We start from the raw sequence: 26,146 nt of genomic DNA, 5'->3' as shown, positions 1-26,146 counted from the left end.
CCGGGCTGGACAAGGAGCTGAAGGTTCAGGGAGGGGGCTCAAGCTCTTGGCGCAAACAGAACGTGTAGGAGACACAAGTGGAGGGCAGAGACCACCGACCTTGGCAGCCCAGCAGCTGAACACGGAAGCCCCAGGTCTTCAAACCACCTGGTCGCTGACGCTTGGAGCACCTGATCCCAGACCCCGAGCTGCTTGCTCGGAAGGCACTTTATTCTTCTTACAGGAGACTTACCCAGGCTGCAAGGTGCACTCGATGGGGACCCTCCCCTCTGACAGGCGAGGAGACTGAGTTCTGTGGGGAGTTTACGGGCACACACAGCCAGGCCGAGGCTGGGCCAGGAAGCAGCCTGACACCCCCGAGGTTCTGCCTCATGGACCAAGAACACGGGGGATATGGAGACACCGGAGAGGCCAAAAGTTTCTCGTCCCTGCCCGAAAGTCTAGCTCCAGGCAGCGATTTCCCTTTCCTGGCTGAAGCAGCCCCTCAGGCACTATGATGGGATAGGATACAGGTGGGCTTTGCCTCTCCCAGAATCCTCCCTGGAGCCCCGATCCCAGAAGGCTGGGCCTGTGTGGGCTGCAGCACGGGGAGGGGGCGCGCAGTCAGGTCCTCCGGGCGGGTCACAGCTTGGTCAGGCGCAGCACGTTGAGGCGTACAGGCAGGAAGGTGGCGCCAGCGGCATAGGCGATCTCCCGCAGGACCCCGTTCCACTTCTTCTCATCCTCATTGTACCTGGGATGGGAGGGGTGGAGACAGGGACGAGGAGCTCAGTCAGCCAAGTCCAGGGTGGGACCCAGCAGGGAGGGGTGGCTGGGTGCAGTAGGCCACCCCTGGGGAGTGCCGAACCCCAGCCTCAGGCCCATCTCCAGGAAGGTCAGCTCCTGGAGAGCGCCCATGCTCTGGGAAAGGGGTCCCATCCCCAGAGAACACCTGCCCTACCTTCCAGGAAGGGCCCCCTCTCAGGAAGCCCACACTCCTTGAAGTCCACCTCCCTCCAGGAAGGCCTGCACCTCCCCAAACCCCTCCTCTTGAGAATTTCTGTACTCAACTCTCCGAGAAGTACCCCCAGGTCCTGCTCTCCCAGCAGCACTGCTCTCTAGAGGCTGCCTGCAGCACTGGGCACCGCTGAAGGTTCAGAAGCTGCCCCAGGCTGCCGAAACCTCTCCCCTCCACCCCCAGCTAGGACCAGCCATAGAAGCAATGGCTCTGAGAAGCTGGGATCCAGCGACTTCTCAATCCCGACCCAGCTCTCCCCCTCAGGAGGGAGGGGAGAGGAAAGACCTGGCTGCCTCTCAGGGCCTGCTCTGCTCCCTGAGGCCCGGTTCTGTGGGTCTGGGCCCTAACCTTGGCACCAGCTCCTGACTGACACTGTCGATGCCCCACAGAGGGGTGTGGCGCCACGTGTGCAAACCCAGACTTTCTCAACAAACTGGAGAGACCCTGGGCTGAGCAAGGCATGTCTGCTGCCCTGTCCCCACAGGATTTCCTGGGAGAGGGATCAGCTCTGCCCACAGATGAGCCTGCTGGGCGCTGCCTCGGTGCCCAGCTGGCCTTGCTCACGATTCCCCTCCCCTCCCTAGGGCCAGGCTCACCTCCAGATGTCGTTGAGCTCTGTGGGAACCAGCTCCCCGGACTCAGTCTCCAGTGTGGCAAAGCCGCCGATGGCATAGAGCGTGCCCACCAGGCTGACCAGGCTGAGCGAGCTGCGCTCTTGTGGGAAGGCCTCAAAGGGCGCCCACCTGGCAGGAAGGAGGGGGCGTGAGGAGGTGCCTCACCCGCCGCCGGGGGGTCCGCAGCGAGCCCAGTGACTGTCCCTCACCAGCACTCACAGCTTCAGCTGCACCCTGCAAAATCCGACTCCCAGGCACCCGTGCTCCCAGCACAACCTGCTTCCTGACCTCTCAGGAATGCCCTCTGGTCTCCACTTCTTCCCCATTCTCTTGCCCCTCCCGTTTCCTTCCACTGTCCCCTTGTCATTCCATCTAACCTGCCCCATGAAACCCACCAGGGCTCTCCCCAATGTCCCGCCTTTGCTCCTGAACCAACTTCAGCTTGCTACCTCAGTGACCGTTGAGACCCGTCCCTTGCACTCCTGCCCCATCCCTTTTCTCCCCTTCACAGCCCAGTGACTCTCAAGGTGCCTTCACTCCCCTCCCCTGGCTCCCAAAGTTGGGTCCTCATCCCTCCCAAACTGCTCTCGGGTCCCCAGCCAGCACAGGGCTCTGGAATCCAGGGTCCACAGTATGCACTTCTGCTGATTTGACTTTCTTCACTTCCCACCTCCCAGCCTCACCTCTTGGGATTCCTTGCTGAATAATGCATCTGCCCCTGCTGCCCCCAGGGCTTGGGCCTCGGCTTCTCCCACTAACATCCTCTCTCCTGAGGGAGCTTGTCCCCTCCGAGTACTGTCCCCCCTCCCCAGATCTCACCCTCGAGCTCTCTCTTTGCCCTAGTGGGCTCCTCCTGGACACCCAGGCACCTCAAATCCACATGTCTTAACTCAACCCTCATTTTTTCCTACCTAACTCCAACAGTTCTTCAATAAATGACCTCTTTGGGACTTCCCTGGTGGCGCAGTGGTTAAGAATCTGCCTGCCAATGCAGGGGACACGGATTCGAGCCCTATTCTGGGAAGATCCCACATGCTGTGGAGCAACTGAGCCCATGCGCCACAACTACTGAGCCTGCGCTCTAGAGCCTGAGAGCCACAACTACTGAGCCCGCGTGCCACAACTACTAAAGCCCGCGCGCCTTGAGCCCATGCTCCTCAACAAGAGAAGCCACCACAATGAGAAACCCATGCACCGCAAGGAAGAGTAGCCCCCGCTCGCCGCAACTAGAGAAAGCCTGCGAGCAGCAACGAAGACCCAACGCAGCCAAAAATGAATGAATAAATAAATTAATTTAAAAAAATAAATGACCTCTCACCCTCACTCAAAAGCATCCACCTCTCCCTCTCACCCCCACCATCCAATCAATTGCTACATGCTATTTCTTCTGTCTGCTAAACTCTTGCTACTGAGTACGGTCCATGGACTGGCAGCATCAGCATCACCAGGGAGTTTATTAGAAATATACTCTGAGGTCCCTCCCCATACCTGAGAATCAGAATCTGCATTCAAAGCAGGGATTCATGGGCACATGGAAAGCACTGGCCTAAGTCTTTCTCCAGTGCATCCTCTCTGCCCCATCCCTGCTGTACCCTCAGCTCTAGACCACCAACACTTCTTGCTGTACAGCTGTACCCCTGCCTCCTAGGAAATCCCTAATCTCTTCTCTACATGAGCTGCCATGAGGCATCTTAGGAAAACACAGAAGGGAGCTTAAAACCCATCAGAGGCATTTCATTACTCTCAGGATATGAAGTCCCTCAACCCGACTGCCCCCTCTCCAGCCCCAGTACCCACAATCCCCACCTCCCTTCAACCACCACACTCCATCCAACCTGACCAATGCCCTTTCCTCCAATGAGCCTGCCTGTTTTTCTCCTAAATGCCTTGGCACCAGCCTTCCTTTGACTTTGGGCATCCTTCTCCCACCACCCCTTTAGCTGGCTGAGTCCAACTGGTCTGCCAGCTCAGTTTTCTTCCTGATCTCCCAGGGCAGGGCAGCTTCTCTCTCAGTCACTGCTGTATCCCTAGCACCAGGCCAGTGCCTGGTTCGAGTCTCTGAATGAGGAACCTGGCATCTCTGGGGAGCTCTCTCCTGCAGACCAGGCTGGCCACAACCCTTGTGGGGGAAGCCCACCTCACTGCTGGTCAGAGTAGAGGGGCTAGCTCTGTGCTGATGTCCAAGCTGCACAGTGGAGACACAAGACAGAGGCTATGTCTCCTGCCAGGGCAGACACAGAGAGCGCTGACATAGGCCCAAAGCCACACAGCCGGGCTGCTACAGTGGGGCCCTTCGTCCCTGACTGTCCAGTGGAACGGGGGCAGGGAGGGGGGAAGCAGACATACTTGTTGTCCACGATGTTGTACACCTCAGCTGAACTGGTCAGCCCTGTGTCTGTGACTCCAGCAGCCACAAAAATGCAGCCATCATGGATGGTGGCCCCGAAGAGTGAGCGGGCAGTCTTCATGGGGGCCAGCTCCCTCCACTCGAACTTCTTAGGGTCATAGACGCACATCTTGTTCAGGCACTTCCTGGGGGGGGGGGGGCGGGCAGTGACTGAGAAGGAGGAGGCAGGAGCAGAGCCGCCTCTTCCCTTGGCCCAGTCCCTCCAGGTGCCTCGCAAGGCAGTCAGGAGAGACCCCTGACAGCCTCGGGGAGACACTGCTTCCGTTCTCCCCGCCGACCCGGCTGCTGCTGCACTCCTTCCTGGCCCGCGCCTCACCTGTCGCTACCTTTGCCGCCAATGACGTAGACGAGGTCCATATGGGAGAGCACGGAGTGGCCGTACACGGCATAAGGGAGCGGGTCCGATTCGCCCCATTTGAACGACCTAGAGGGGAGGGAAGTAGGGCGCTCTCAGCCCCCGTCTCTGCATTCACCCACCACCCAGCACATACTGGGATGCCCCCGATTCGTTACCGGAACTCCCAGACCTCTTAGCTCTTCGCTCCCACCCCACCTGCCCACCCCGCCCAGCCCCTACCCAAGCCCGCCTCCGCCCCTAGCCCTGGGCTCTCGCTCCCCCGCCACGCCCCGCCGCCGTCCTGGCCCAGCCCCCAGGCTCCACGCCTGGATCCTCGGCCCCGCCCCCAGGCCGCGCTCACAGCCTGTCGTAGCACATGACCGAGTCCAGGCTGCGCTCGTCGTCCTTGAGCTCCCGGCCGCCGACCACGTAGATGGAGTTAAGAGCCTCTCCCAGGCCGAAGAGGCAGCGCGGCGAGGGCAGCGGCGGCATCCCCAGCCACTCTGAGTCCAGGTGGTCAAACTGCGGGCCGGGTGGCCAGTCAGCGACCGCCCCCCATGTCCCCCACCAACCCCCCGCCCCAGTCCCAGCCCGGCCCCACCGCAGCCCCATCTGGCCATCCCCAGGGTCACAGAGGAGTCCGGGTCTCCAGGTAGGGCCAGCGCAGACTGGAGGCGGTGCCTGGAGATAGTGCCTCTCCTCCTATCAGGCTGAGAACTGCCGACCATCCCATCACCCCCCGTAGGTGCCAGGAGACCACCGTTATAGCACCGTGATGGGGCATCCCATACAGAGCTGAGAAGGGGCCTCTGAGAGGGAGGCCCAGCTGCCGTCCTGGCCTTCCCCAGTACGACTCCTGAACTGAGGCCTGCCTGCTCCCTGTTTTCCACTCCATCCCACTGCACAGGAAACATCCAAATACAGCCACTCACCCCTTAAAATCTACAGTGTAAGTCTGCGATCCTGTGTAACCCACCAGGTTTTTTTTTTCTTTTCTGGCGCACCCCTGCAGCTTGTGGGATCTTAGTTTCCCCACCAGTGGTTGAACCTGGGCCCCCGGCAGTGAGAGTGGAGTCCTAACCACTGGACCGCCAGGAAATTTCCCCCAACAGCCTTTTAATAACCATACTAGGGGCTCATCTGAGGGCTGAGCACTGTGCTGATGAACACTTTATAACCATCAATTAACCTTCAAACAACCTTATCAAGCAAGGAAGAATAATATCCCCATTTACGAACAGAGGCCCAGAGAGAATTAACAATGTGCCCATGATGTGCCTTGGCTGGTGGAGATGCCCCCCTTCCCACCCGCCCCAGCTTAACCCTGGCACCACACTGCCCCTCACCCCTCGCAAACCTGGTCAGACCTCACTAAGCACACCACTCACTATAGGCTCCTTCCCATCTCCGTCCCCTGCTCACTGGTTCCCAGCCAGAAGCACTGCACCCTCCCCTCCATGTCTCCAAATTCACCCAACTAGCAAGGCTCACACCTACATGGCCAGTCACCAGAAAACCATTCCTGCCCTCTGAGATCCCACTGTCACATTAGAACTTGGACTGGGCACCCCACTCTCCTGGGCCTCATTTTCCCCATCTGTGCAATGGGAAAGCAAGGGAAGATGGTCCCTTTGTTTGAGACACTCCTGTTCCACATTCCAGTCCCGGCCTCATGCAAAGTTCTTGGCCAGGACCCCTACACTGACCTTGCTCTTCCTTCTCACTGTCCCTGACCCCACCTGCTGTGCAGAGCTAGGGCCTCCAACATATCAGACCATCCTGAGCCTGACATCTCCCTGAAACTGAGACACCAAAGTTATGCATCTTATTGTCAACTGCCTATAACTATCTTCAGCCTTCAGGCAAGAGGCTGTCAATCCTCCCAGGTCTACATCTCAGCCTAGACCCAATGACATTCCCCAACAAGTAGACACGCGCCTCTCCTGGGCCCCAAGGCTGCCCAGAAATCAGAACTGGCCACGCCCCTCCCAAGGCTGGCCAGGCACCTGCAAGAAGTAAGCACTCATGGGGTCCTCTTTGTTGTCCTCATTGTAGAAAAGGCCCCCGGCCACGAAGACCTGGTTCTCCTTGGTCACTAGACTGACGTGGTTCTTGGGGATCTGGGTGGAGAGGGTGGCACAGTAACACTCGTTGGCTGCCGGGTCATAGGCCACGGCACCCTCCTCGCTGATCATGAAGATGAGGTCCTGTAGGAACATGCCAAAGCGCAGGGTGTCATTGAGGATCCCGGGTAGGACGCGCTCGGCCTCCTCTTCATCCTCCTCTGCCTTGGCTTCGGCTGTGCCCTTGTCAGTGGCCTTGGCCCCCGCTGCCTCCTTCCCCTTCTCCTTCTTCTTGCGCAGCACGGTGATGCGACCCTCGTGTGCATCCTTCACCATCTGCACCTTGCGCAGCAGCTCGGGCTGGGCACGCACGAGAGGGTGGCGCTCCACGCGGCACTCTAGGAAGGCGCGCGGCAGCAGGCGGCAGCGCACGCTCTCGAAGACGGTGGGCAGCGAGCGCTGGCGCTCGGCCTGCCCCTCGGCGTCGCCGCTGCTCGCCCATCTCATCACCGCCTCGAACACAGCCTCCTCCTTCTCCACGTTGAGGCCATCGCTGGAGATGATGGCGATGAGCTCGTCAGCCGAGAGCCCGAGGAAGTCGGCGTCGCGGGCCACCAGCGAGAAGCGCGCGCAGATGAAGTCGCGGGCGGCGACGGCAAGGCGCGCGCAGTCGAGCAGGAGGCCTAGGCGGAAGACCGCCAGGCAGTTGGCGAGGCACAGACGCTTCTGCAGGAAGGACACGCAGATGGTGAAGATGGATGGGATCTGGAAGCGGTGCGCCGCGGCGAACAGGTCCTGCACGCTTGCCTCATCCAACGCGATCTCTGACGTGTACAGGTAGTGTAGCACCTGGGCCACCACGTCGGGGGACACCTCCTCCAGGCGCAGCTCCCCCGCGTGCTCGGGCTCGGCCAGGAAGCGCGCCCGGAAGTAGGGGCTGCAGGCAGCCAGCACCAGGCGGTGGCATGGGAACTCGCGCTCACCCACCCGCACCACGCAGTCGAGGAACTTGCCGTGGTCCAGCATGTCCTTGAGCCCGTCCTGCAGGAGCGTCTGCTGGTACAGCCGCTGCTCCTCCGCCTGCTCCAAGCCCAGCGCCATGGTGCGTGGCCTTCTCTCCGCACGCACTCCCTGCCTTCTTGCTGGGTCGCGCACAGTCTACGCAGCTGTCCTAGCTGGACTATATATAGAGGTGGACTGGGCCCTGTAAGGCGAGCTGCCCGGCCTCCTGCACATGACGCAGAGGGGACAGCTGGGCTGAGGCCCCCTCCCAGAGCAGTCTTGACTCAGCCCAGGGGCTCATGGGATGGGGGTGGGGTGTCTCTGTCCTCCCTGAAAGATGAGGGCCTCGCTGTCTCATTTCTAAACGGAGCACAGAGAGGCTTTGATGGCTCTCCTTGGTTGGGTGATACCTCTCAGGGCAGGGGATGACCCAAGCTCCGCCCCTCAGTCCAAGGAGAGGGAAGCCTTTGAGTCCCTCTTCCAGGGTCTCCCTTCCTTCATGCCTTCTCGGCCTTTCTGTCCAGGTGCCTCTATCCTCCTCCTTGGAGTGTATCTTGCTCCAGCCACCTCTGGATGCAGTGTGCTTGGGTTTCCTGCTCAATGAACTTGCGCATGGGGACCCTGTTGCCTCAGCTTTAAAGTGGGAAGACTCTTCCCCTTTCTGCCCCAGCTCTGAGAGCCTCCTTGGACTGTGCAAGAAAGCAAGGAGGTACTTAAATAAACAAGGTCACCACTTTCCTATGGGTCCTGGGAAAGCCAGATCACTCTGTTGAGTCTCAGTTTCCCTTCGTACACGGCGAAGAGATGGGCGAGTTCAATTTCAAGGGCCTCAGTTCTGCTGAGATTCGGAAGCACTGAGGTTCTGTGTCCCTGCGAGTACACCGGCACAGGGTTTAACCCTGCAAGTCGTCAGACATGCCGGAAGATTTCATTTCATAGGATTCAACTGTTCTAGGTATTTAAACCCCCAGGGATCAAAAACCAAACAGAACACTACACTCAGTTTAATATTCCAGGAAAGCTGTCTATGCTCGGTTCTTGGTCCACACTAAGCTTGGCCTGAGCCTGCGCAGCCTTGGTGCCCCTGCACCCTGTCTAGCATGTATGGAATCGGGGTAGAGGTCTGGGACAGCCGGTCCCAATGCACACCCTGCTCTGGACCTCTGACCACCCTCCCGCTACTCCCCACATGCACACACACATCAGCCTCAGCCACCAAGATTAACTTGTTCCCAAAGTGCCAGAGGCTGCAGCTGTGGGTTAAATTTAGCCCCAGAGACACTGATGTGAACTGTTATGGGGCATTCTCCCACCATTCTTCTGAGTCACTTGTTTTTAACCTCAGGCTTGGGGTGGGGGGGCAGGAGAGATTGGCAAAAGGGCCTCAGGCTGGGCCAGGACTGAGTCACCTCCCCGTTTTGTGATCTCAGTGATGTCACTGCCTGTCCCTCTGATCAGTGCTTTCAACCTGCTTGCTCACCCCACCAGCAGGTCCCAGAGGGGCACAGCACCCAGGCAGTTCCTGGAGGTGGTCCTGTCTGTCTTTCAGAAAGGGCAAAGGCTCACCCAGGGGACTCCAGCCCGGCCCTGGACTGCAGGGCACTTCCAGTAAGAACCATCTGTGAGGAGACCAGGCTCTGAGAGGCTCAGCAACTTGGCCAAGTCACACAGCTGGCAAGTGGCTGCGCCAGGATTCAAAGCAGATCTGCCTACCTCCAAAGACTGTGGGAATCCCTTTCTACCTTGCTGCTTCCTGCAAATAACAAAATAATGTCTGTTAGTCAGAGTCTCATTTTCCAAAGACCAGGACAGAAGGTACTGACCGAACAATTAACTTAGATTTATCAGATGACTCAATGACATATTTTTAGATTATGATGAATTCCGTGGTGCTCATTTCCTACCAGGCATTCTACTAGAATGTTTACAAGTGGCTAATCCATTCATTGAGAACCTACTGTGCACTCTTCTAAATGTTGAGGATTCAGCAGTGAACACACCAGGCAAGAATTCCTGTCTTTATGGAGCTTACCGTCAGTTGAGGGAGGGGGCAACAAATAAATATATAAATATATACAGGGTGTCAGATGAGAACTGCTATGGTGACCAGTAGCTGGGAAGGGGGCATGGGAAGTGACAGGTGGAGGTGGTCACAATTTTAAATGGAACAGTCAGGATGGACTCACTGAGGGGACTACACCTGAGCAGGTTCAAGCCAATGCACAGGAGGTTTCCAAGCAGGGGAACAGCTTGAGTAAAGGCCCTGAGGCAGGAGTGCACCCCTCATGTTCCAGGAACAGCAAGGAGGCCAGTGAACAACGAACCAGGAGGTGAGTAGGAGATAAGGGCAGAGAGGTTGTGGTGGGGTATCACGTCTGGCCAGTGTACAGACTTCAGTTTTTCCCCCTCAGTGAAATGGGGAATCACTGTTTATTTTTAAATTATAATTATGGGAAATGCGTGTATTTCCAGAGAGAGAATGATATACTGATCTCCCATGTACCCAGCATCCCATTTCAACAACTATCAAGTCAATCCTGTGTCATCTCTGCCCCACCCACTCTGTTCTCACCCAAGGACATGCCCAGGGATCGGATGTGGGAGTGAGGAAGCATGACTCCAGGGCTTGTAGCTGAATCAAAGGAAAACTGTCATCTCACTTCATCCTTTTAAACCTTACGGCGCTGGGCTTCTCAACAGAAACGCGCCAGCATCTAAAATTCTGAGGGCAATGATTTCCAGCCTGAATTCTAGACCCAGGCAAACTCATTCCTGTGTCAGGGTGAAAGAAAGAGTCAAGCTCTTTGGAATTTAATTCCCTGAAGTGGTCCTGAGGAGAAGGTAAATGTTAGGGTTAGGAAAAAGGAGCCCACCAAGACATAAACCTTCCAGAAGTTAAAGAGCTCTGCAATGAACTGAAAGGGATACAGTCTCAGCAAAGTGGGACAGGGAACCACTGGCTGGGGGATGTTGTTAGACAGTTTCTCAAATCTTCTCAGGGGAGCTGGTTGCAGTGTGTGCACTCCAGGTTTATCTTGCTGCACGGCTCCCTGGTTACAAGAGTGATGAAATCGATGGAACACCCGCCGTGTTTGCACATATTGGAAGAAAAACTGAATTTATAGCAAAGGGTTTGGGAACGCAGCAGTGATTAGCACATAGAAACCGAAGCAAATCATGTTTAAGAGAGACAAAAGTAAAAAGTTGTGCAAGAAAGGAAATGGAATCATATTCTATTATATGGCTTTGTTGAGATCAGTGTTTACACAGTCATAATAATGTACACGCTAAATATGAATCTAACCCCAAATAATAATATAACCATGCTGGGAGGAAGGAGGAAGGGAAATTGTGTGCATAGTGTTTGTGCGTGTCATGGGAGCGATGAAGAAATACATCAATAGCTGATGCCTAAAACTGAAAAAAATCAGGAAAGTAGCATTGGAGGTGTGCTTTTTGTGAGCAGGAGAACACCAAAAATACCAACTGAATTGGAACTGCTTGCCTACCGGGAGTTGGAGAGGAGCAGGTGCAGGGGACTGCAGGGTTTTGTTAGAAAGTGAAAGTTCTAGAAGTATCAATATTTGGCTTCTTCAACTATGCCCAAGTAAAACTTTCATTGTCAAAAAATAGATATTTTCCCAGGGATTCTATAGAAAATAATGCTTGTGGCATCAGGCCGTTGCTCACAGCACGGTGGGGTTGAAGGGAGGAGGCCACGGGGAGAGGCAGCAGACAGACCACAGACGGACGGACGGACGGGTAGAAGAAGGGAAACAGAGAGCAGCTGAATCCCCACAAGACACTGCAGGAGCAGCCAGGCCTGCAGGCCTGACAGCAAGCTTCAGTTTTAGGGTGACCTGAACGAGCCCCTGTTCCCTTCAGAGAAGTGGGACTGTGTGGAAGGCAATGTCCCCATCCTGGGGATTTGTACCCCCTCTCTGGCTGGTTGGTGAACCCACCCACCAGCCTCCCCTCCTAGCCCTTCCCGGTTATCCCCCTCTCCAGGTATCTGGGACCAAGTGCCACATACATGGGGGCCTCAATCACCGCGTGTCACTACAGCCTAGAGTTCTGTCCCGCACAGAGCCAGCGCTCCAGTGAGATAATTCTTGGAGGTCCGAAGGGAGAGCTGCCTGCTGAGTTCACTACCTGTCTTCCATCTGAGATGTCCTCCCCGGTGCTGACAGCTGGCTCCTTCAGACCTCAGCTCCTCCTGACTCTGGATGTTCCTCAGGAGCCCAGCCCACCCTCAAGGGAGGGAAACGGGGTGTGCAGATGCTCGTGGCACGGGTGTCCATGTGGTCTTCGGCCGAGCTGTCAGGTTCCGCACTACCCTGGCTCTGGTCCAAGTCTCTTCAGCCGGTAGTCAGGGCAGCAATGGGTAAAGAAGAGGCTGGGCCAAGGGACAGTTGTACTGCCTTTATTCCCCTTCACTCTTCTCCTCACCCTCCTGCTGTCCCCCGCACGCTCTGGGGCCAGACATCAAGGGTCCACATGCCTGGGTACAGACGTTCTGCCACTGAGCCCCCTGAGGGGTGCTATGTTGACCGTGGTGGAACGCATCAGGATCAGAGGCTCAGGTTCTGCCCCCGACCTGGGTTCCTAGGGCTTGAGGCCCACCTCATCTAGCTGGCCACTCACCTCCAGCTGGTCCAAGACCGGGGAGTACAGGGGGAGCCGGGGAGAGGGCAGGCCCAGGTTCTGGGCTTGAGGTCTTGGCCAAATGGGCTGAGAAGTCCAGCTGGACAGAGGCACGCCCTGGCAGATCTCCAGTGGGAGGTGAAGACCCCAAGCCCCCTCCCCCCACCAGCCCTGGGAAGCAGGTATGATGCCCAGTCCCCTCACTCCAATACCCAGGTGCTTGTTAATTTGTTTTAACAATTAAAAAGGAAATGTAAAAGCTGGTAAAACAAGAACCCCTAGCCATACTGGCACTGCTGAGGTACCATTATTGCTTCAGACCCTTGTGGTCTGGCCAGAAAGGAGCTCCCACCAACACTGGCCCAAGGGGAAGAGAGCATTTAGCACCAGGGACACAGGGTTCCTGTCCCCGCTGGGGTAGGGGTCTCCCAGGAGAGGGGTTGGGTCGTGCCCACCTACAGCTACAATGACCATCTGACCAGTGCCCAGCCTGCTGTCTGGACCCCTCTTGTGCCCTGAGAGGGGAAGTGTACAAGAACAGGAGACCCAAGTCCTGGGACAGGGTCTTGCTACCAGCTCCCCACGGCCACCTCCAGCCTCTGCTTGTCAAAGTCTGGCCTCATGGACCAGAGGCCCAGCCCGGCCAGGGCCCCCTAGGCTCACTAAGGCTGCAGGGAGAGTAGCAGGTGACAGGGCCACCAGCCCCTATGGGAGACCCCAGCGTCAGCAACAGGGGGTGGGAAACTCATCAGAGTCCCAGCCTACAGCCCGTTCGGGGAGATCAGACTTTTCTTAGGAAAATGTGGGCCAGCTCTGAAGCTGCCAGGCACTGGGACCAGAGGTTAGAAATAGCAAAGGGAAGGGGGAAGCAGGGAGGAGAGGACCCTGAGGACGTCATGGAAGCCCAGAGATCACGGGGTGCAGAAGAGGAAAAGAGCTACAGTAAAGCAGGAGCCTGAGAGGCACAGCGCTGACCCCATAAGAGGCTGGAATTCCCAGCCTTGGCGTGGGGGGAGCCTCAGTACTTGGAGACAGACAGGGAGCTTTCCCCTCTTGGGGAGGGGACCACTTTTTCTCCCCAGAGGACAGCAGGGGCGTCTGAGGGTGCAGATGTAGACTCTGGCTGGCACTGTTCCTGCTACAGCCCCAAACTCAACCGGGCCAGGGCACTGCCCCCTCTAAGCCCAGAGAACCATCTGGGCTATGTGGCTTGGATTCTAAATCCTAAAATCACTCGGGCTCCTTGGGCTTGCCCACATCTGTACATAATAAAGTGCTTCGTTTATTGATGATTAAAATGTCCCCAGCCCCCTGCCCCAGTGCCATGGGCCTTACAAGGAGGTCAGAGGGGTCCTGACCCCCTCAGCCCTTGGGCTGAGGGGGCCAGTCCCCCCAACCCGCCCCCTGGGCTCAGGCCTCTTCCCACTCCAGCCATGCTGGGAAGGTGGTGATGCGGGGGCAGTCGAGGGGTTTAAGGTGCAAAGAGTATAACAGACAAAACTGTATAAACACAATAGGAAAGAGCTTAACTAGGAAACAGGTAGCTTATGGAACCTTCCTCCCCATTTCAAAGGCAGGAATAGAGACGTTAAATGACAACAAAAAAGGATGTCCTATTAGTGCTGGCCTCCTGAGGGCAAGCGTTGGGCACAGGCTGGGTGGGGCTCTTCCCGGTACCCCCAACCCCGACCCCCAGGGCCTGATCATGCAGGCTCCTCGCTCCACCCATGAGCACAGAGGCGCAAGAGGGACGAGGCCGCTGGACACCAGCCAGGGGCAGGCTGTGGCCAGGCCCAGGGAGTGGCTGAGGCCTGTGCTGCCTTCCAGGAGCAAAGACAGACACAGACACAGATGTCTCTAGAGTGGGAGATTCGGCTGAGGCAGCTGGTGAGGGACGGGCTGCTCCGTGAACAGCTGCCCTGCCCCCTGCCCCACTGATAGCACCTTGAAACCTCAGAACATCTGCCCGAGCCTGCTCCTTAGGGTCCTGGTCCCTGGGGTCCACTCATGTGCAGGGGCTCCTGGGCTGCAGTGCCTGGGGGCTGGTGCTGTGGGAGCCAGCCCGTCTGCCCATCCAGGGCCCGGCCCACCACACCCTGAGGCCTGGCAGCCCCTGGGGACATCTTCCCCAGGACCTAGGGCCCTCGGTGCAGGCGGGGGCAGGTCGGGGATGCCGTGGGGAAAGCAAATGCCTGGGGTCCAGCCCCCGCCCGCCCCCCTCCCTCCCCACGGTGCACAGCTGCAGTCGTCACACCTCGCCACGCATACCCACCCCATACAGCCCCCGGCGTCTGGGCCCAAGTCCCTGCCTCAGCATCCTCAGCCCTCACAGTGGGCCCACAAGTCCTCCAAAGGGGGACGGCGCCCCAACTTTTCCCCAAACCCTCCGGGATGAGGGGCGAGTGAGGGGGCCCAGGAGGGGCGGGGATGAGCAGCTGAAGGTGACCTGGGCTGGGCCTGGCCACCCCCCTCTGGCTGAGGCCTCAGCAGAGCGACCGGTCACACCTGCTCCCCAGGTCCCTCCCCACCCGTACCTGCTGCCTCCAGCGCCCCCCTCACCTGGAGGGGGACGCCGTCAAGAGTTTCCTCTCTTTTCCTTCACTTCCAAAAAACAAACAAACAGACAAAAAGTAAAGGCTTCAAGGAGCCGCTGAAAGGGGGCACTTGGGAGTGAGGTGTCCTCCGCCAGCTCTGGGGGCTGCCAGCCTGCACAGCCCCCAGGGTCAGGGGTCCCGGGCAGAGCGTGTCCAGCCAACTCTGGAGGTGTTGCTCCCCCCCGCCCCGCCCCACGAGGACGAGTGGAGGGTCCTGGGCGCCGTGCAGCAGGCAGGCAGTTAGTTGTTGGTGTTCAGCCTCCCGCCAGGGCTGGCAGCGGTGGGGAAGAGCGGCGGCGGGGGAGGCAGGGTCTGGGGCAGCCCGGGCAGCAGGGGGAGGGCCTGGGGCGGGGCGGGGGGCAGGCCCGGGGCTGCGGGGGCGCTGTCGCCGGCCAGGGGGTGGCTGACGCGGAAGCACTTCTCCTTGTGCGCCTTGAGCATGTTGGAGAAGCGGAAGCGCTGGCCGCACACGTCGCAGGGGTAGGGCTTCTCGCCTGTGTGCGTGCGCCGGTGCCGCTTCATGTTGGGCCGGCTGGTGAAGCTCTTGCCGCAGATCTCGCAGATGTACGGCTTCTCCCCTGCGGGGTGGGTGGTGATGGGCCGTGGGGAGTTGCTGGCGGGCCGCTACGCGCCCCCCACCCTCCCCCGGCCCTGGGCCAGCCTCCGGGCGTCCACGGAACCATCCCGGCCCGGCCCTGGCACTCTCGGATCCTTGCCACCTTGGGCCAGCCTGTACCAGCCTCGCCCGAACTTAGGAGGCAGGGAAGCCGGCGCTGAGCCTCCTAGCGGAGAAGGGGGCCCGTCCCGGTGTCGAGTCCCTCCCCGTGGGGCAGCCGTACCTGTGTGGGTCTTCATGTGCTCATCAAAGTACTGCTTCATGTTGAAGTCCTTGCCACACCACTGGCACATGAACTGCTTGTGGCCGATGTGGATGCTCATGTGTGACCGCAGCTGGTACTTGTACTGGAAACGCTCGTTGCAGTTCTGAGGGTGGGGTGGAGGGTGAGGGGGTGAGACCCGGCACAGACCGGGGAACAGCCTTCAGGGAGGGAAGTGCCGGCCAGAGACCACAGGGCTGTGGGAAGGACTCACATGGGGAGGGGCTCCTGGGCAAGGAGGTGTGGATGCAAAGGCCAGCCAAGGTGCTCCTGGGGTGGGGCAGTGCACGGGCACAGGTGGAAAGGCCATGGGCATGCAGGGCCCAGGCAGGAATGGGGGTCAGGAAGTGGGAAGAGGCCACAGAGTGGAGGGAGCCCTCATGCTTAAGGCCCTCCATCCTTCCTCCTGGTCCAAAGGTGCCCCCTCATCCCCACCTGCAGCTCCATCTCTGATCTCTCTGCCTAAGATGCTCCTTTCTCCACCTCTCCAGAAAGCCTGCCCCATGGTTCCAGCCCATGCAGACTTCCCACCCTGAACCTTCGGGGGTTGGGTTAGGGTGGGTGGGGTGGCAGGGGAGTGGGGGGAGGTGCAGGTGGGCAACCAGGTAAGGATGGAGTGGGAGGCAGACATCAAGGAGGGGCCCCTTTCTTTCTGCATCCTATACTCCAGTACCCCAACCCCTGGTTTTTAAGCAGCTGCTGCCTCTGATCCCTGCCCCGTCCAGGATGGCTCCTGGGGCAGGAGGAGAAGGGAGCTCACCTCGCATCTGAACGGCTTCTCCCCGGAGTGCTGCAGTGAGTGCACCTTGAGAGACATGCTGCGTTTGAAGGACTTCCCACAGGTCTCGCAGGTGAAGGGCATGTCCTTGGTGTGTGCTACAGGGCAGGCACCATGGCCATGACATCTCGGGGGGACCCATCTGGCTCCTCCCAGGGGACCCCTGCCTGACCACCCCCCCCAGATCCAGCCCAGATCCCGCCTCCCAGGGCACCACCTACCCTGGGGCCTGCCCCATAGCCTCTGTCCCCCAGGCGAGGCCCCTTTCCTCCCGGCTAGGTCTCTCTGTTTGGTCAGACAGGCATGGAGGCCCTCTTGGTTCTTTAGCCTCTGGCCTCACTCCCAAAGCTTCGGGGAAAGATAGAAGGATTTCAAGTGGGACTGGCCTCGGCTCACATCCTGGCTCAGCCACTGGCTCCCTGCATGGCCAATGTGTGCCTCAGCGAGCCTCAGGACCCTCTTCTATAAAAAGAGGGTAAAGTGGTCTTGGGCCTCCAGGGTGGCTGGGTTTTACAGAGGGTGGCACGTGTAAAGGCCTCAGCCTTGGGTCCCATGCCATCCAGAGGGAGTTAGTTACCTGTGCTCCTCCCAGAACAAACTCCAAGGAAGATCTGGGAGGAAGCAACTGGAGACACGAAGGGCCCCCCTCAGAGTTCAGAGCTGGGGAATTCAAGCCCAGGAAGGACCACCAATCCTGGGTTACCCAGCATGCTTCTGGCTGACACCTAGACCCCAGGGTCCCAGCTCCCAGTCAGTTCATGCTGGAGGCCTCTAGCACTGTCTGGTAGAGAACGGGGGTAAGGCCTGGCCAGGGCACACTGCCCCTCCTTGGCTACCCCTCCCTAGAGCTCCAGGCCCCAAGCCGGCAAAGAAGGGAGGGCCACCTGGACACCAGACTCCCAGCCAAGCCCACCTAGAAGGGAGGGAGAGCCATGCCCAAGGCAGCGAAGTGGCCCAAAACACACTTGGGGGGCCTCCTTACCGTGTCCAGGTATGACCCCTAGGGGAGGGTTGCATTCAGAGAAGCCTGAAGCCCTATCAGAGGCACAGCCGTCCTCAAACTGAGACTGGGCCTGTGTCAGCCCATATGGCACTTCACGTAATTTAGAAAAAGGTGCTCTGGTGGACACAGCCCCATGTCAGGATGCACAGCCTGGTTGGCAGTGTGCTAGCTGGATTCTAGTCCCCACCTGCCATCTTGTCCAGGAGTCCTTGTGCCATGTGCAACCTGCCCAACTATGCATGGCAGCCCTGGCCCCAGAGCCGGTCCAGGACACACCTGCCACTGCAACCAGCCCCCCACCCCTTACCTCCCAGCTACGAGGAGTCTTCTCACCCCTTCATATTGCCCTTGGATTGTGAAGTGCTTCCCAGAACACCCAGCAGCTGGCCCACGTGGACCTCAGGCTCCATCCCTCACCAGCCTGGACTTACCGACCATGTGCTTGCGCACGTGAGCCATGGTGTAGAACTTCTTCTCACAAATCTCACAGGAGAACTTCTTTTCTGCGTAGCCGTGCACAATCTTATTGTGCTCGTGGAGGGACCAGAGCTTCTTAAAAGCTTTGCCACACGTCACACACTGTGGGGTGAGAAGACTTTAGGCTCTGGGTCAGGACCATGTGACCTAGGACTAGTCACTGCCCCTCTCTGGGCCTCAGTTTCCCCACCTGAACTGTGCTGGAGGGAGAGGCCTTGATGTCCAAGGACCAGCCAGATGTGATGTTCTGAGAGTTGGGGGTGGTAACTCCCTAAATACTTACCCACCTACCCACCCACCCAGGGTGGGTCCCTCATCCTGAACTCACTAGGGTCAGGGGCCACCTCTTGCAGGAAGTCCCTCCTCTGTGCTTATTTCAACAAGGCATCTTTCTACAAAGAAGAGACACATAACTGGCTGAAGGACCACAGTGGGTAAGGAGGCTACTCAGTTCATGGAGAAGTCCCTCAGATAACAGGTCCTGGCAGAGCTGGGCCATTATCTCTGCTGCCTCCCCCTGCTGGGACCCATGCCCTGACACCATGGAGATCCCCAAGGAGACAGATTCCAAAGGACTGGGGACTGTAGGAGGTACAAGGGCCTATCAGGCAATAGACGGTGGCGGGAACCTTGAGGGCCACACTCCCCTCCTCCTCTTCTCCTGGGCCCTTGTCCTACCCATCCCTGCAGCAGGCCAGGGCTTGGGCAGAAACTGGGTCAGGGTGCCCAGGACAGAAGAGGTACAAGCGTCTTTCCCCTTCAGGAGGGAAGCTCAGGTGTGTGCGGCACGGAGAGTCAAAGGGCAGCCCAGCAGGCAGGCAAGTGGGAGCGTTGGGCACGAGGGTGGGGCAGGAATCCAGGTAACCCCCAGATAACACTTTCTCCACAGGGCACTGCAATTAGCAATTAGTTCAGGCAATTAGCACCCGCCTACCTACTACCTCCCAACCTCACTCCCAGTCAGAAAAGGCAAAAACCAGCCTGGCTGGCCCTGTGCTGCCTGCACCCTGAAAGGCCGGGCTGGCCCAGACTCAGGCTGGCTCAAGGCTTGGCAGCCAGCCCAACTCCCCTGTTTGACCCCGGCAGCCCCTGCGCTTCCCAAACTGCTCACCCAGTCCCTTTTCCCAGGCCCAGGCCAGCTGGTACCTCCAAAGAGCTGAATGCAGGGGTTTCTTCCTGCTCCGCTGCCCCTTGCTCCTTTCAGCCTTTGCAGGAAGTGGGAAATGGCGCCCCCTTCTGGGCAAACCCCTCCTCCCCTCATCTGTGCTTTTGCGCAGTGCACAGTCTGAGAAATTATACATGGTAGCCCTGCTGGCCTTGCGGCAGCCCAGAGATTTACCAAAACACTGACTCATCCCTCCTTAGAGCTGGCTGTCCCCCAGCCTCACGTGCTCAGACAACTCTCATCCTCCTGACTCCGGGCTCCCCTCTGCCCCTCCGGCCAAGGGTACTGTTTGTTCTACCCCTATCTGCAGTCTCTGCACGTGCTGAAGCCCAGCTCTATCCACCTCCTCCAGGAAGCTCTCCCTGACGTCATCCCTTGAGCTCTCACCACCCTGGGCTCACCCTTGGGCCTGCGCTGGTCCCACTGTCCAGGGGACCAAGCCTGGTCTCTGCAGATGGTGTGGCAATGCGGGCAGCAGGACACTGGGTGCCCAGGCCCCAGTTCCAGCCTGGCCCAGCCTGGATGGCTGTCCCTGTGGGCCCCGCGAACCCACCCCGAGGCCCACCTGGATGTTACGCTCGCAGTCTGTCTGCCGGTGTAGCAGCAGCTCACTCTCCAGCAGGAAGCGCTTGCCGCACTGGTCACAGATCTGCATGCGGCTGTGGGTCACGTTCATGTGCTTCTCCAGGTACCAGCGGTTGTTGAAAACACGCGGGCACTTCTGGCACGGATGGTGCTGCTTCTCCTCCAGCTTCACCTTGGCCCCCAGACCGTCAGCGGCCTGGGGCCCTCGGGCTGGGGCAGGAGCCACTCCTGCAGGTGGCTTTGGTCGCTTCCCACCCTGCCGCCCAGCCTCCTCAGGCTCAGGGAGGCCCCGGCGCCGGGCGGACCGCGTTGCCATGCGACTGTGGGGAGGGGGGTCTGCCCCGCTGCCACGGCACCCCGGCCCCTGCCTGCCCCCTGCCTCTCCGTCTTCCTCCCCCTCCTCCTCCTCTTCCCCCTCCTCCTCCCCCTCCGAGCTCTCCTGATCCTGCTCGCTGTGCCCCTCCTCCTCATCCTCATCGTCCTCCCCTCCCTGACTGCCGCCCTCCTCCTCCTCCTCCTCCTCCTCCTCCTCCCCTCCACTGCCACCGCCCTCCTCTTCCTCCTCCTCCTCTTCTTCTTCCTCCTCCTCCTCGTCGGCCTCCTCATCCTCCGAGTGTCTCTGCAGCCCGTCCTCCCCACCCAGCACCATGGTGGCAGGGCCTGTGGCAGCTCCTGGCTTCCCCTCGGGCCCTGTGGACACGTGTAGCGTCTGGTTGTTGAGGTTCACCTCCACGATGATCTGGGACTGCTCCCGGTGACTGTAGGTGCCAGAACCCCCAAGCTCCTCCTCCAGCTCCTCCCCACCCTCCAGCTTGCACAAGCTTGCCGGGGGCCGGCCGGCTTCCTCGACGCCACCCTCCTTCTCCTCCTTGAAGAAGGGCTGAGCCGGCCCGATGGTGGCAGGCACCGTGCCACCTGTGGCCCCAGCCCCGTCCTCAACGCGCACGGAGTAGGGGTCAGGGCCCTCACGGGCGTAGATCTTGGGCAGGCCCGGGGCGTCGGCCTCCTGCTTGATGTCACAGTAGTAGGGCGGTGCGGCCGGGGTGCAGCTGGCGGCAGGCTGGGCAAGGGCCACGGCGCCGGGGCCGGGGGGCCCAAGGGAGCGGGCGTCCAGCAGCTCCTGGCAGGACGCGGCGATGTCGGCCATCTGCAGCAGCGAGGCGGCGCTGAGCACCTCGTGGACGTTGGCTGCGTTGACCAGCAGCTTGGACGTGTAGATGAAGTTGAGGATCTGCTGCAGGCCTCCGGGCGCCAGCGCCTCCAGGGACAGCTCCACCCGCTGCAGCTGCTTGTTCTGGGTGAAGAGTGAGTGGAAGAACTGGCTGTAGGCGGCCAGCACGCCCTTGTGGGCCGGGAAGACGCTGCGCTGGGGCACCAGCACCAGGTCCACGTCACACAGGTCAGGCTGGAAGAGGCGCTGCTCGTTCAGGCGGCCCATCAAGCAGGCGAAGTGCAGCGCCACGTCCTCCACCAGTGAGAACTCGGCCGCCGGTGAGTCCGTCGTCTTCTCAACCAGCAACTGTGGGGCAGGGGGCACAGGTCAGGTCAAGGCCATCTGGGAGGTGGCCACCCACCCATCACTCCTGGTTCCATGTTACAGGGAAGGCGCCGAGCCGAAGCCCAAGCAAGGACGAGGGGGAACCAGGATTCAAGCCCGAGTTTGCGGTTCCTCAGAGCTCACAAACTCTGGTCGTGACCTTCTGAGGCCGCGAGTCAGCCCCTGGGTCAGTGGTTAACTTTTCCTGGTCTCCAGCTCTTCCACTGTGAAATGGGAGAAGTCGTCCCGGGAAGGGGAGGGGAAGAGGAAGAAAGGAGAAGGAAAATGTTCAAGGGTGACCAACCGTCCAGGTGGGCCAGGAACCTAGGGGTTTCCTGGAATGTGGGACTTTTGATGCTAAAACCAGGGCTGACCCCAGCAAACCAGGACTGGGTGGTCTCCCCAAAAGCATCCCCAGAGGCATCCCTTCAGCATTTCTGGGCCCCATGGATTCTCTCTTCCACACTCACTCACATTACAAATAAAGCCAAGCCTGCCTAAGCCCAGACAGCTCAAGAACAGGTCAGGCTCACTGGCTCACTGCTCTTCCTCTGGCCACGGCACCCCTGGGGCAGCACCTGAGGGAACCCCTCAGCTCACCCACAGCGGCCCTCAAGGTCTAGGCCTGAGGTCTTGCAGAGGCAGAAGCTTTTGTGAAGAAATCCAGGCCCATGGTCCTGCTGCCCTGTTGGAGGAGGCTGGTGAGGTCCAGCCATCCCCTCATTCCTCAGCCAGACCTTGGGCCAGGCTGCTGCCTGTGGCCTCAGGCCTGGCGGCAGCAGCTCCCTGCCACAGAAAGGTTCTGTGGAGGCAAAGGACACAGCTGTGTTACCTGTCCACCATGCTGGAGGCAGGAGGCCCCTAAGGCTTGTCCCAAACCCTTCTCCCTCTAGGCCCCCAGACCCCAGGTCAGCTGTGGTCCAGGCCCAGAGGTTCTGACATGGCCTCATCTTGGAGGTCACACCACTGGGGGCTTCTGGAGCCTGAGGGAGGCCCTTGGATCCGATGGGTCAGATTCCTAGACCCTTGGGCCACATCCAGTACCTGTGAATTGCCCCAAGTAATTATTCCTGGTCGCACCACAGCGGCTTCCCCAAAAGGTGGGCAGCACAGACAGGCAGGCTGCCCAGTCCCTCGCATGGGTCCAGCGCACAGCAGATGTTCAATTAACATCTGTCGACTACCTGCCTGGCTGGACCAGCCCCGCAGGTTCCAGGTTCTGGCCCTCCTCAGGCCCTGTCCAGCTAAGTCAGAGCCTCCTACATTTGAGGGTACCTTGCTGCACTGCAAAGACACCAGCTCCCTGATGCCGTGCACCTCTCTGGAAGCCTTGGGATGAAACCCCAGTCCTGTGCATCCACAGCCCACGCCTCCCCTTCATGCCAGTCCTTCCAGTCACCTGAATGAGAGGATCTGCCCTGGGCCTTGGGATGAGCCTCAGGGAGCCTCCAGGGGCAACCTGCTGACAGATCTGCCCTGGGTTTCACCCTTCACATCCAGCAGCCCAGGACAGCACCCATGCCCTCCCTCTCTCTCTCTCTCTCTCACCACCATCTCTCTTGAGTTCTCCCCCGACACCTCCTTCCCCCCAGCCAAGAAGCCACCCATCTGCTCCTCTGTCTCTGGGCTGCTGGCCTGTCCAGGCCTAACCAATCTAATGGGGATAAGGTGCCAACCCCCTCCCATCCCCATCCACTGACTCATTCTGATTCATCTTCTGGGACCAACTCCTATTACATAGATGGGGAAACTGAGGCTCGGAATGAGAGGGTCCCACAGCAAGCAGGAGCAGAGCCTCTAGACTCTTAGCTCTGCTAAGGCCACCCAATCTGTGCTGGACTAGACACTATTCCACGTGGAAGTATTTCTTGGCCTTTAATGACTTAAAAAGCAGGATGAGGCATCTGGGGACCCTCCCACCCAGGGGACCAGCTGTGCTTCCCCAGACCCCATCACCATCTCCGGCGACCTGCACCCTGCTTCCCAGAGCTGCTGCCACCTGCGAGTCAGTGAGGGGTCAGGGTGCACCTTGGCTGTAACAGGGGTTCCTCAGGGCCTCCAGGGGCCAGGCAGTGGTGGGGAAGTGGCTTGGATAAGGACTTGGCCATGTCGGACCTCTTGTGGGGTACCCACACTAGGGCACAGGGTCCTGGTCCACTGCTCCCCCTTCACAGAATGCCCTCCAGTGCCTGCCTGCCATGGGGCAAGGGCAATGCCCGACACTTCCCTTGTGCAGATCTGGTCCCAGGATCCAGTGAGGATCGCTCTGGCCTCAGCAGGGGAAGAAGGGTTAGTCTAAGCGGTAGTGCTGCCCCAAAGACTCCATTTCCAAGGCAATACTCCCAGCCAAGCCAGCACCATCTTTGGCCCTTGAGGGGCCCAAGAACCTTACAACCAGGCAGCCTGACTGGACTTCCTTGACCGGGCACATAGATGCCGCCTAAGTCCATAACTGGCAGCCTCTCAGCAGTGTGCGGCTACCCCCTAGCCTGGTACCTCCCACACAGGGCCACCAGCTGTGTCTGCCTCTCTGGCCAGATGTGCTAGTTCCCTGAAGCTGTAGATGCCCCTCCCTATCTGGCTGTGCCAGCTGCAGCCACCCACCCCACCTCCAAATCCAGACCAGCCCAGCTAAGATACAAGACCAGGGGAGTGGTCAGGCACTTCCGTTGCCAGGGCGTTTCATGCCCTCAACCCTCCCCCCAAGCCAGGCTGGGGGAAGGCCAGGTGCCAGGGACACCTGCCCAGGCTGCCTCACCGTGGTCAGAGCCTTCTACTCCTAAGGGGTACCCTGCCTCACTGTCACAAAACCACCAGCTTCCTACCCTGCCCTGGCGTCTCCCTGGAGGCCCTAGGATGAAACCTGGGCATCCATCTGCACACCCTACTCCCATGTCAATCCTTCCATCGCTGGGCAGCACTGGGTGGGCCCAGACTGAGCAAGGGGGCACAGGCTCATGACTTCCAGCCTCCTCCTTTTAGGGAGGAGGTGTCTATGCCAGCCTCCTCTCAACTCAGGCCATCCGTCCTTCCTGAGACACAGGCCCAGAGAGGGCGGGAGACCGGCCCAAGGTCACACAGGAGTTTGGACCGGAGCTGCAGGCGTCCCCCACATTCCGCTCGGCCCAGGAGCCCCCGAATCCCCCGGCAGGGCGTCTCCAGCGCCCACGTGGCCCAAGGCCCAGGCGGGAATGCGACCTCCTCCCTCCCCCCATCACCCAGTCCGAGGGCGGTGCCGTCCGGGCTCAGAGAAGCGCCCCCCTCCGCCAGTGCCTAGCAGGACCTCAGCCTCTCGCGCCCGGGCCCCAACCCCAGGAATTTAACCCCTTCCCCGCCGGCGGCCGCATCAGAGCGCCGCATTCCCAGCCCTCAAGGACCCAGAGAAGGGGTCGGGGAGACCGGAGAGGGGTAAGATCCCTCACATCCCTCCACCCCGAGCCGGCCGGCCGTGCGCTCCAGAGGGCAGAGCGTGCAGGTGGGCGGATAAGCGGGGGGACAGGCAGGGCCTTGCGTACCATGGTGCCGTGGCGCTGGGGGCTCACAGGGCCCCGCGGGATCGCGCTGCCCCCGGCGGCCGGGCCGGGGCCGCTCCATGAAGCGCCGCGCTGGGGGCCGCCCCCGCGCAGGGCCCCGCGACCATGGCCCCCGGGGGCGCGGCCGGGCGGGCGGAGGCGCAGGGCCGCGGCGAGTCCAGCCGCCGAGCAGCTGCGGCCCCAGAGCCTCGGGCGCGGCGGGCGGGGGGCGCGGGGCGCCGATTGGAGCCCGCGCGTCAGCTGGGGCCGCCGTCTGGACGCTTAAAGGGCCAGGCCGCCCTGCGCGCCGGCGGGGGCCGCGGACACGCGTGGTGCGCGCCGTCCCGGTGCAGCCCGCCCCTCCTCGGGCCGCCGGGGCCCCTGGCCAGGACCCGCCGCTCCTATCCTAGCGGACGGACCCCGGCCTCAATCTCCCGCACCGAGCCCCCTTTCCTCCGGGAAGTTCGTCCCGGAGTCTAACCTCGGTGTCCTCCAGCTGCGCCACAGAGGCGGGGTCGGAGTAGGAGGCGGCCCTGAAATCGGGAAGCTGGGCTCTCCCACCCTCTCCTCGCCCCCCCGGCCCCCCCAGCCCCAGCCCCCCGCAATCAGCTGCAGAAAAGGCTTACACCTGCTCCCCTGAGCGACCTCACACTGAGGGACCGAGCCCCCGTATCCTAGCCGCGTCACCATCCCCACCCTCTGGCCTGGGCTGCTCAGACCTTAGGGTGAGTCTAGGATCGACAACTAGCCTGGCCGCCCCCCTGCCCCACCCCAGGACAGCTCAGGGTTTGTTTTGTTCTGTGCCTCCAAGACTTGGTCTGGTCGACCCCTACCTGGTGGCTGCTTCGGGCTGCCCAGGGCCGCCCAGGGCAGGAGATGTGAGAACCCGTACCGCAGCTGCATTGATGAAATCCTTTAATGTGACAGGCCCAGAGGCCCAGGTCCCACTGTGTCCCCCAGCCGTGTGTCCTGATGGCTGCTGAGAGGCTGCCCTGCTCTGTCTCTGCTGGGGAGATGCAGCCAGGCCTGCGGAATGCTGCTCTGGCATGGACACCAGTGGGGGCTGGGGGCTGGCTGTGCTGGCAGGAGGCTGCAAAGGAACACTGCCAGGCTGAGCAGGCAGCAGGGTGGGGACCACAGGGTGCTGGGCCTGGCAGGGTCTAGGTGGTGGCTGGGCCACCATTGTGGTGAGGGGGCCTCTCGTATGGCCCATGTCATCATTCAGATGCCTTTCTGTGCCCCCAACTCCAAGCTGATGGCTGCCCCATCTTTGGTCATTCTCACATTGCCCCCATCCTGCAGTACCACAGAGTATCCCCCTACTCCTCCGCTCACATGTGCACTTGTGCTTACACACCCACCCATGCCTGGCTGTAGCAGTGTCCCCTGAGTATGCCACCTTACTCATGAGTGGGCAGGGACTCTGGGGCCTGTTCAGAGTGACTTGGTTCTGGGTGCCAGGGAAGGAAATGGAGCAGAGGCCAAGATCCCCGGCAGGCGCCATCCTGTAGTCTGATGTCTGTCCCGTGAAACTGCAAGGGCCTCCCCTGAGG

At 60.1% G+C, this 26,146-nt stretch overlaps 2 protein-coding genes and 1 long non-coding RNA gene across 5 annotated transcripts; 1 reads left to right on the top strand and 2 right to left on the bottom strand.

The window, feature by feature from the left end:
- Positions 1–174: 174 nt before the first annotated feature.
- On the bottom strand, positions 175–8,612 carry KLHL40 (kelch like family member 40). Its single transcript, XM_059077538.2, has 6 exons — positions 6,362–8,612; positions 4,717–4,877; positions 4,335–4,442; positions 3,958–4,143; positions 1,594–1,740; positions 175–733 (listed from the first exon to the last, which is right to left on the bottom strand). Exons 1-6 carry the CDS (start codon positions 7,517–7,519, stop codon positions 622–624), a joined length of 1,872 nt encoding a protein of 623 aa, XP_058933521.1. The 5' UTR covers positions 7,520–8,612; the 3' UTR covers positions 175–621.
- Positions 8,613–9,302: 690 nt separating this feature from the next.
- Positions 9,303–12,323, top strand: LOC136791986 (uncharacterized). Its single transcript, XR_010834998.1, has 2 exons — positions 9,303–9,750; positions 11,429–12,323. It is a non-coding gene; the product is annotated as an uncharacterized lncRNA (long non-coding RNA).
- A 1,003-nt stretch (positions 12,324–13,326) lies between these two features.
- ZBTB47 (zinc finger and BTB domain containing 47) lies at positions 13,327–25,611 on the bottom strand. 3 transcript variants are annotated; one of them, XM_067005622.1, is made up of 6 exons: positions 25,427–25,611; positions 19,525–21,063; positions 17,749–17,896; positions 16,297–16,412; positions 15,498–15,642; positions 13,327–15,236 (listed from the first exon to the last, which is right to left on the bottom strand). In XM_067005622.1, the coding sequence occupies exons 2-6, from the start codon at positions 20,980–20,982 to the stop codon at positions 14,899–14,901; spliced, it is 2,205 nt and encodes a 734-aa protein (XP_066861723.1). In that variant the 5' UTR covers positions 20,983–21,063; positions 25,427–25,611; the 3' UTR covers positions 13,327–14,898. The 3 variants fall into 3 exon arrangements, with proteins under 3 accessions (XP_066861723.1, XP_058933518.1, XP_058933520.1); XM_059077535.2 differs by lacking the exon at positions 25,427–25,611 and adding an exon at positions 24,597–24,696; XM_059077537.2 differs by lacking the exon at positions 25,427–25,611 and adding an exon at positions 21,682–21,781.
- Between the last annotated feature and the right edge of the window lie 535 nt (positions 25,612–26,146).

Source organism: Kogia breviceps, chromosome 10, assembly GCF_026419965.1.
Source record: "Kogia breviceps isolate mKogBre1 chromosome 10, mKogBre1 haplotype 1, whole genome shotgun sequence".
In the NCBI taxonomy this organism is placed as follows: Eukaryota; Metazoa; Chordata; class Mammalia; order Artiodactyla; family Physeteridae; genus Kogia; species Kogia breviceps.
This window is presented reverse-complemented; position numbering and strand designations above follow the sequence as displayed.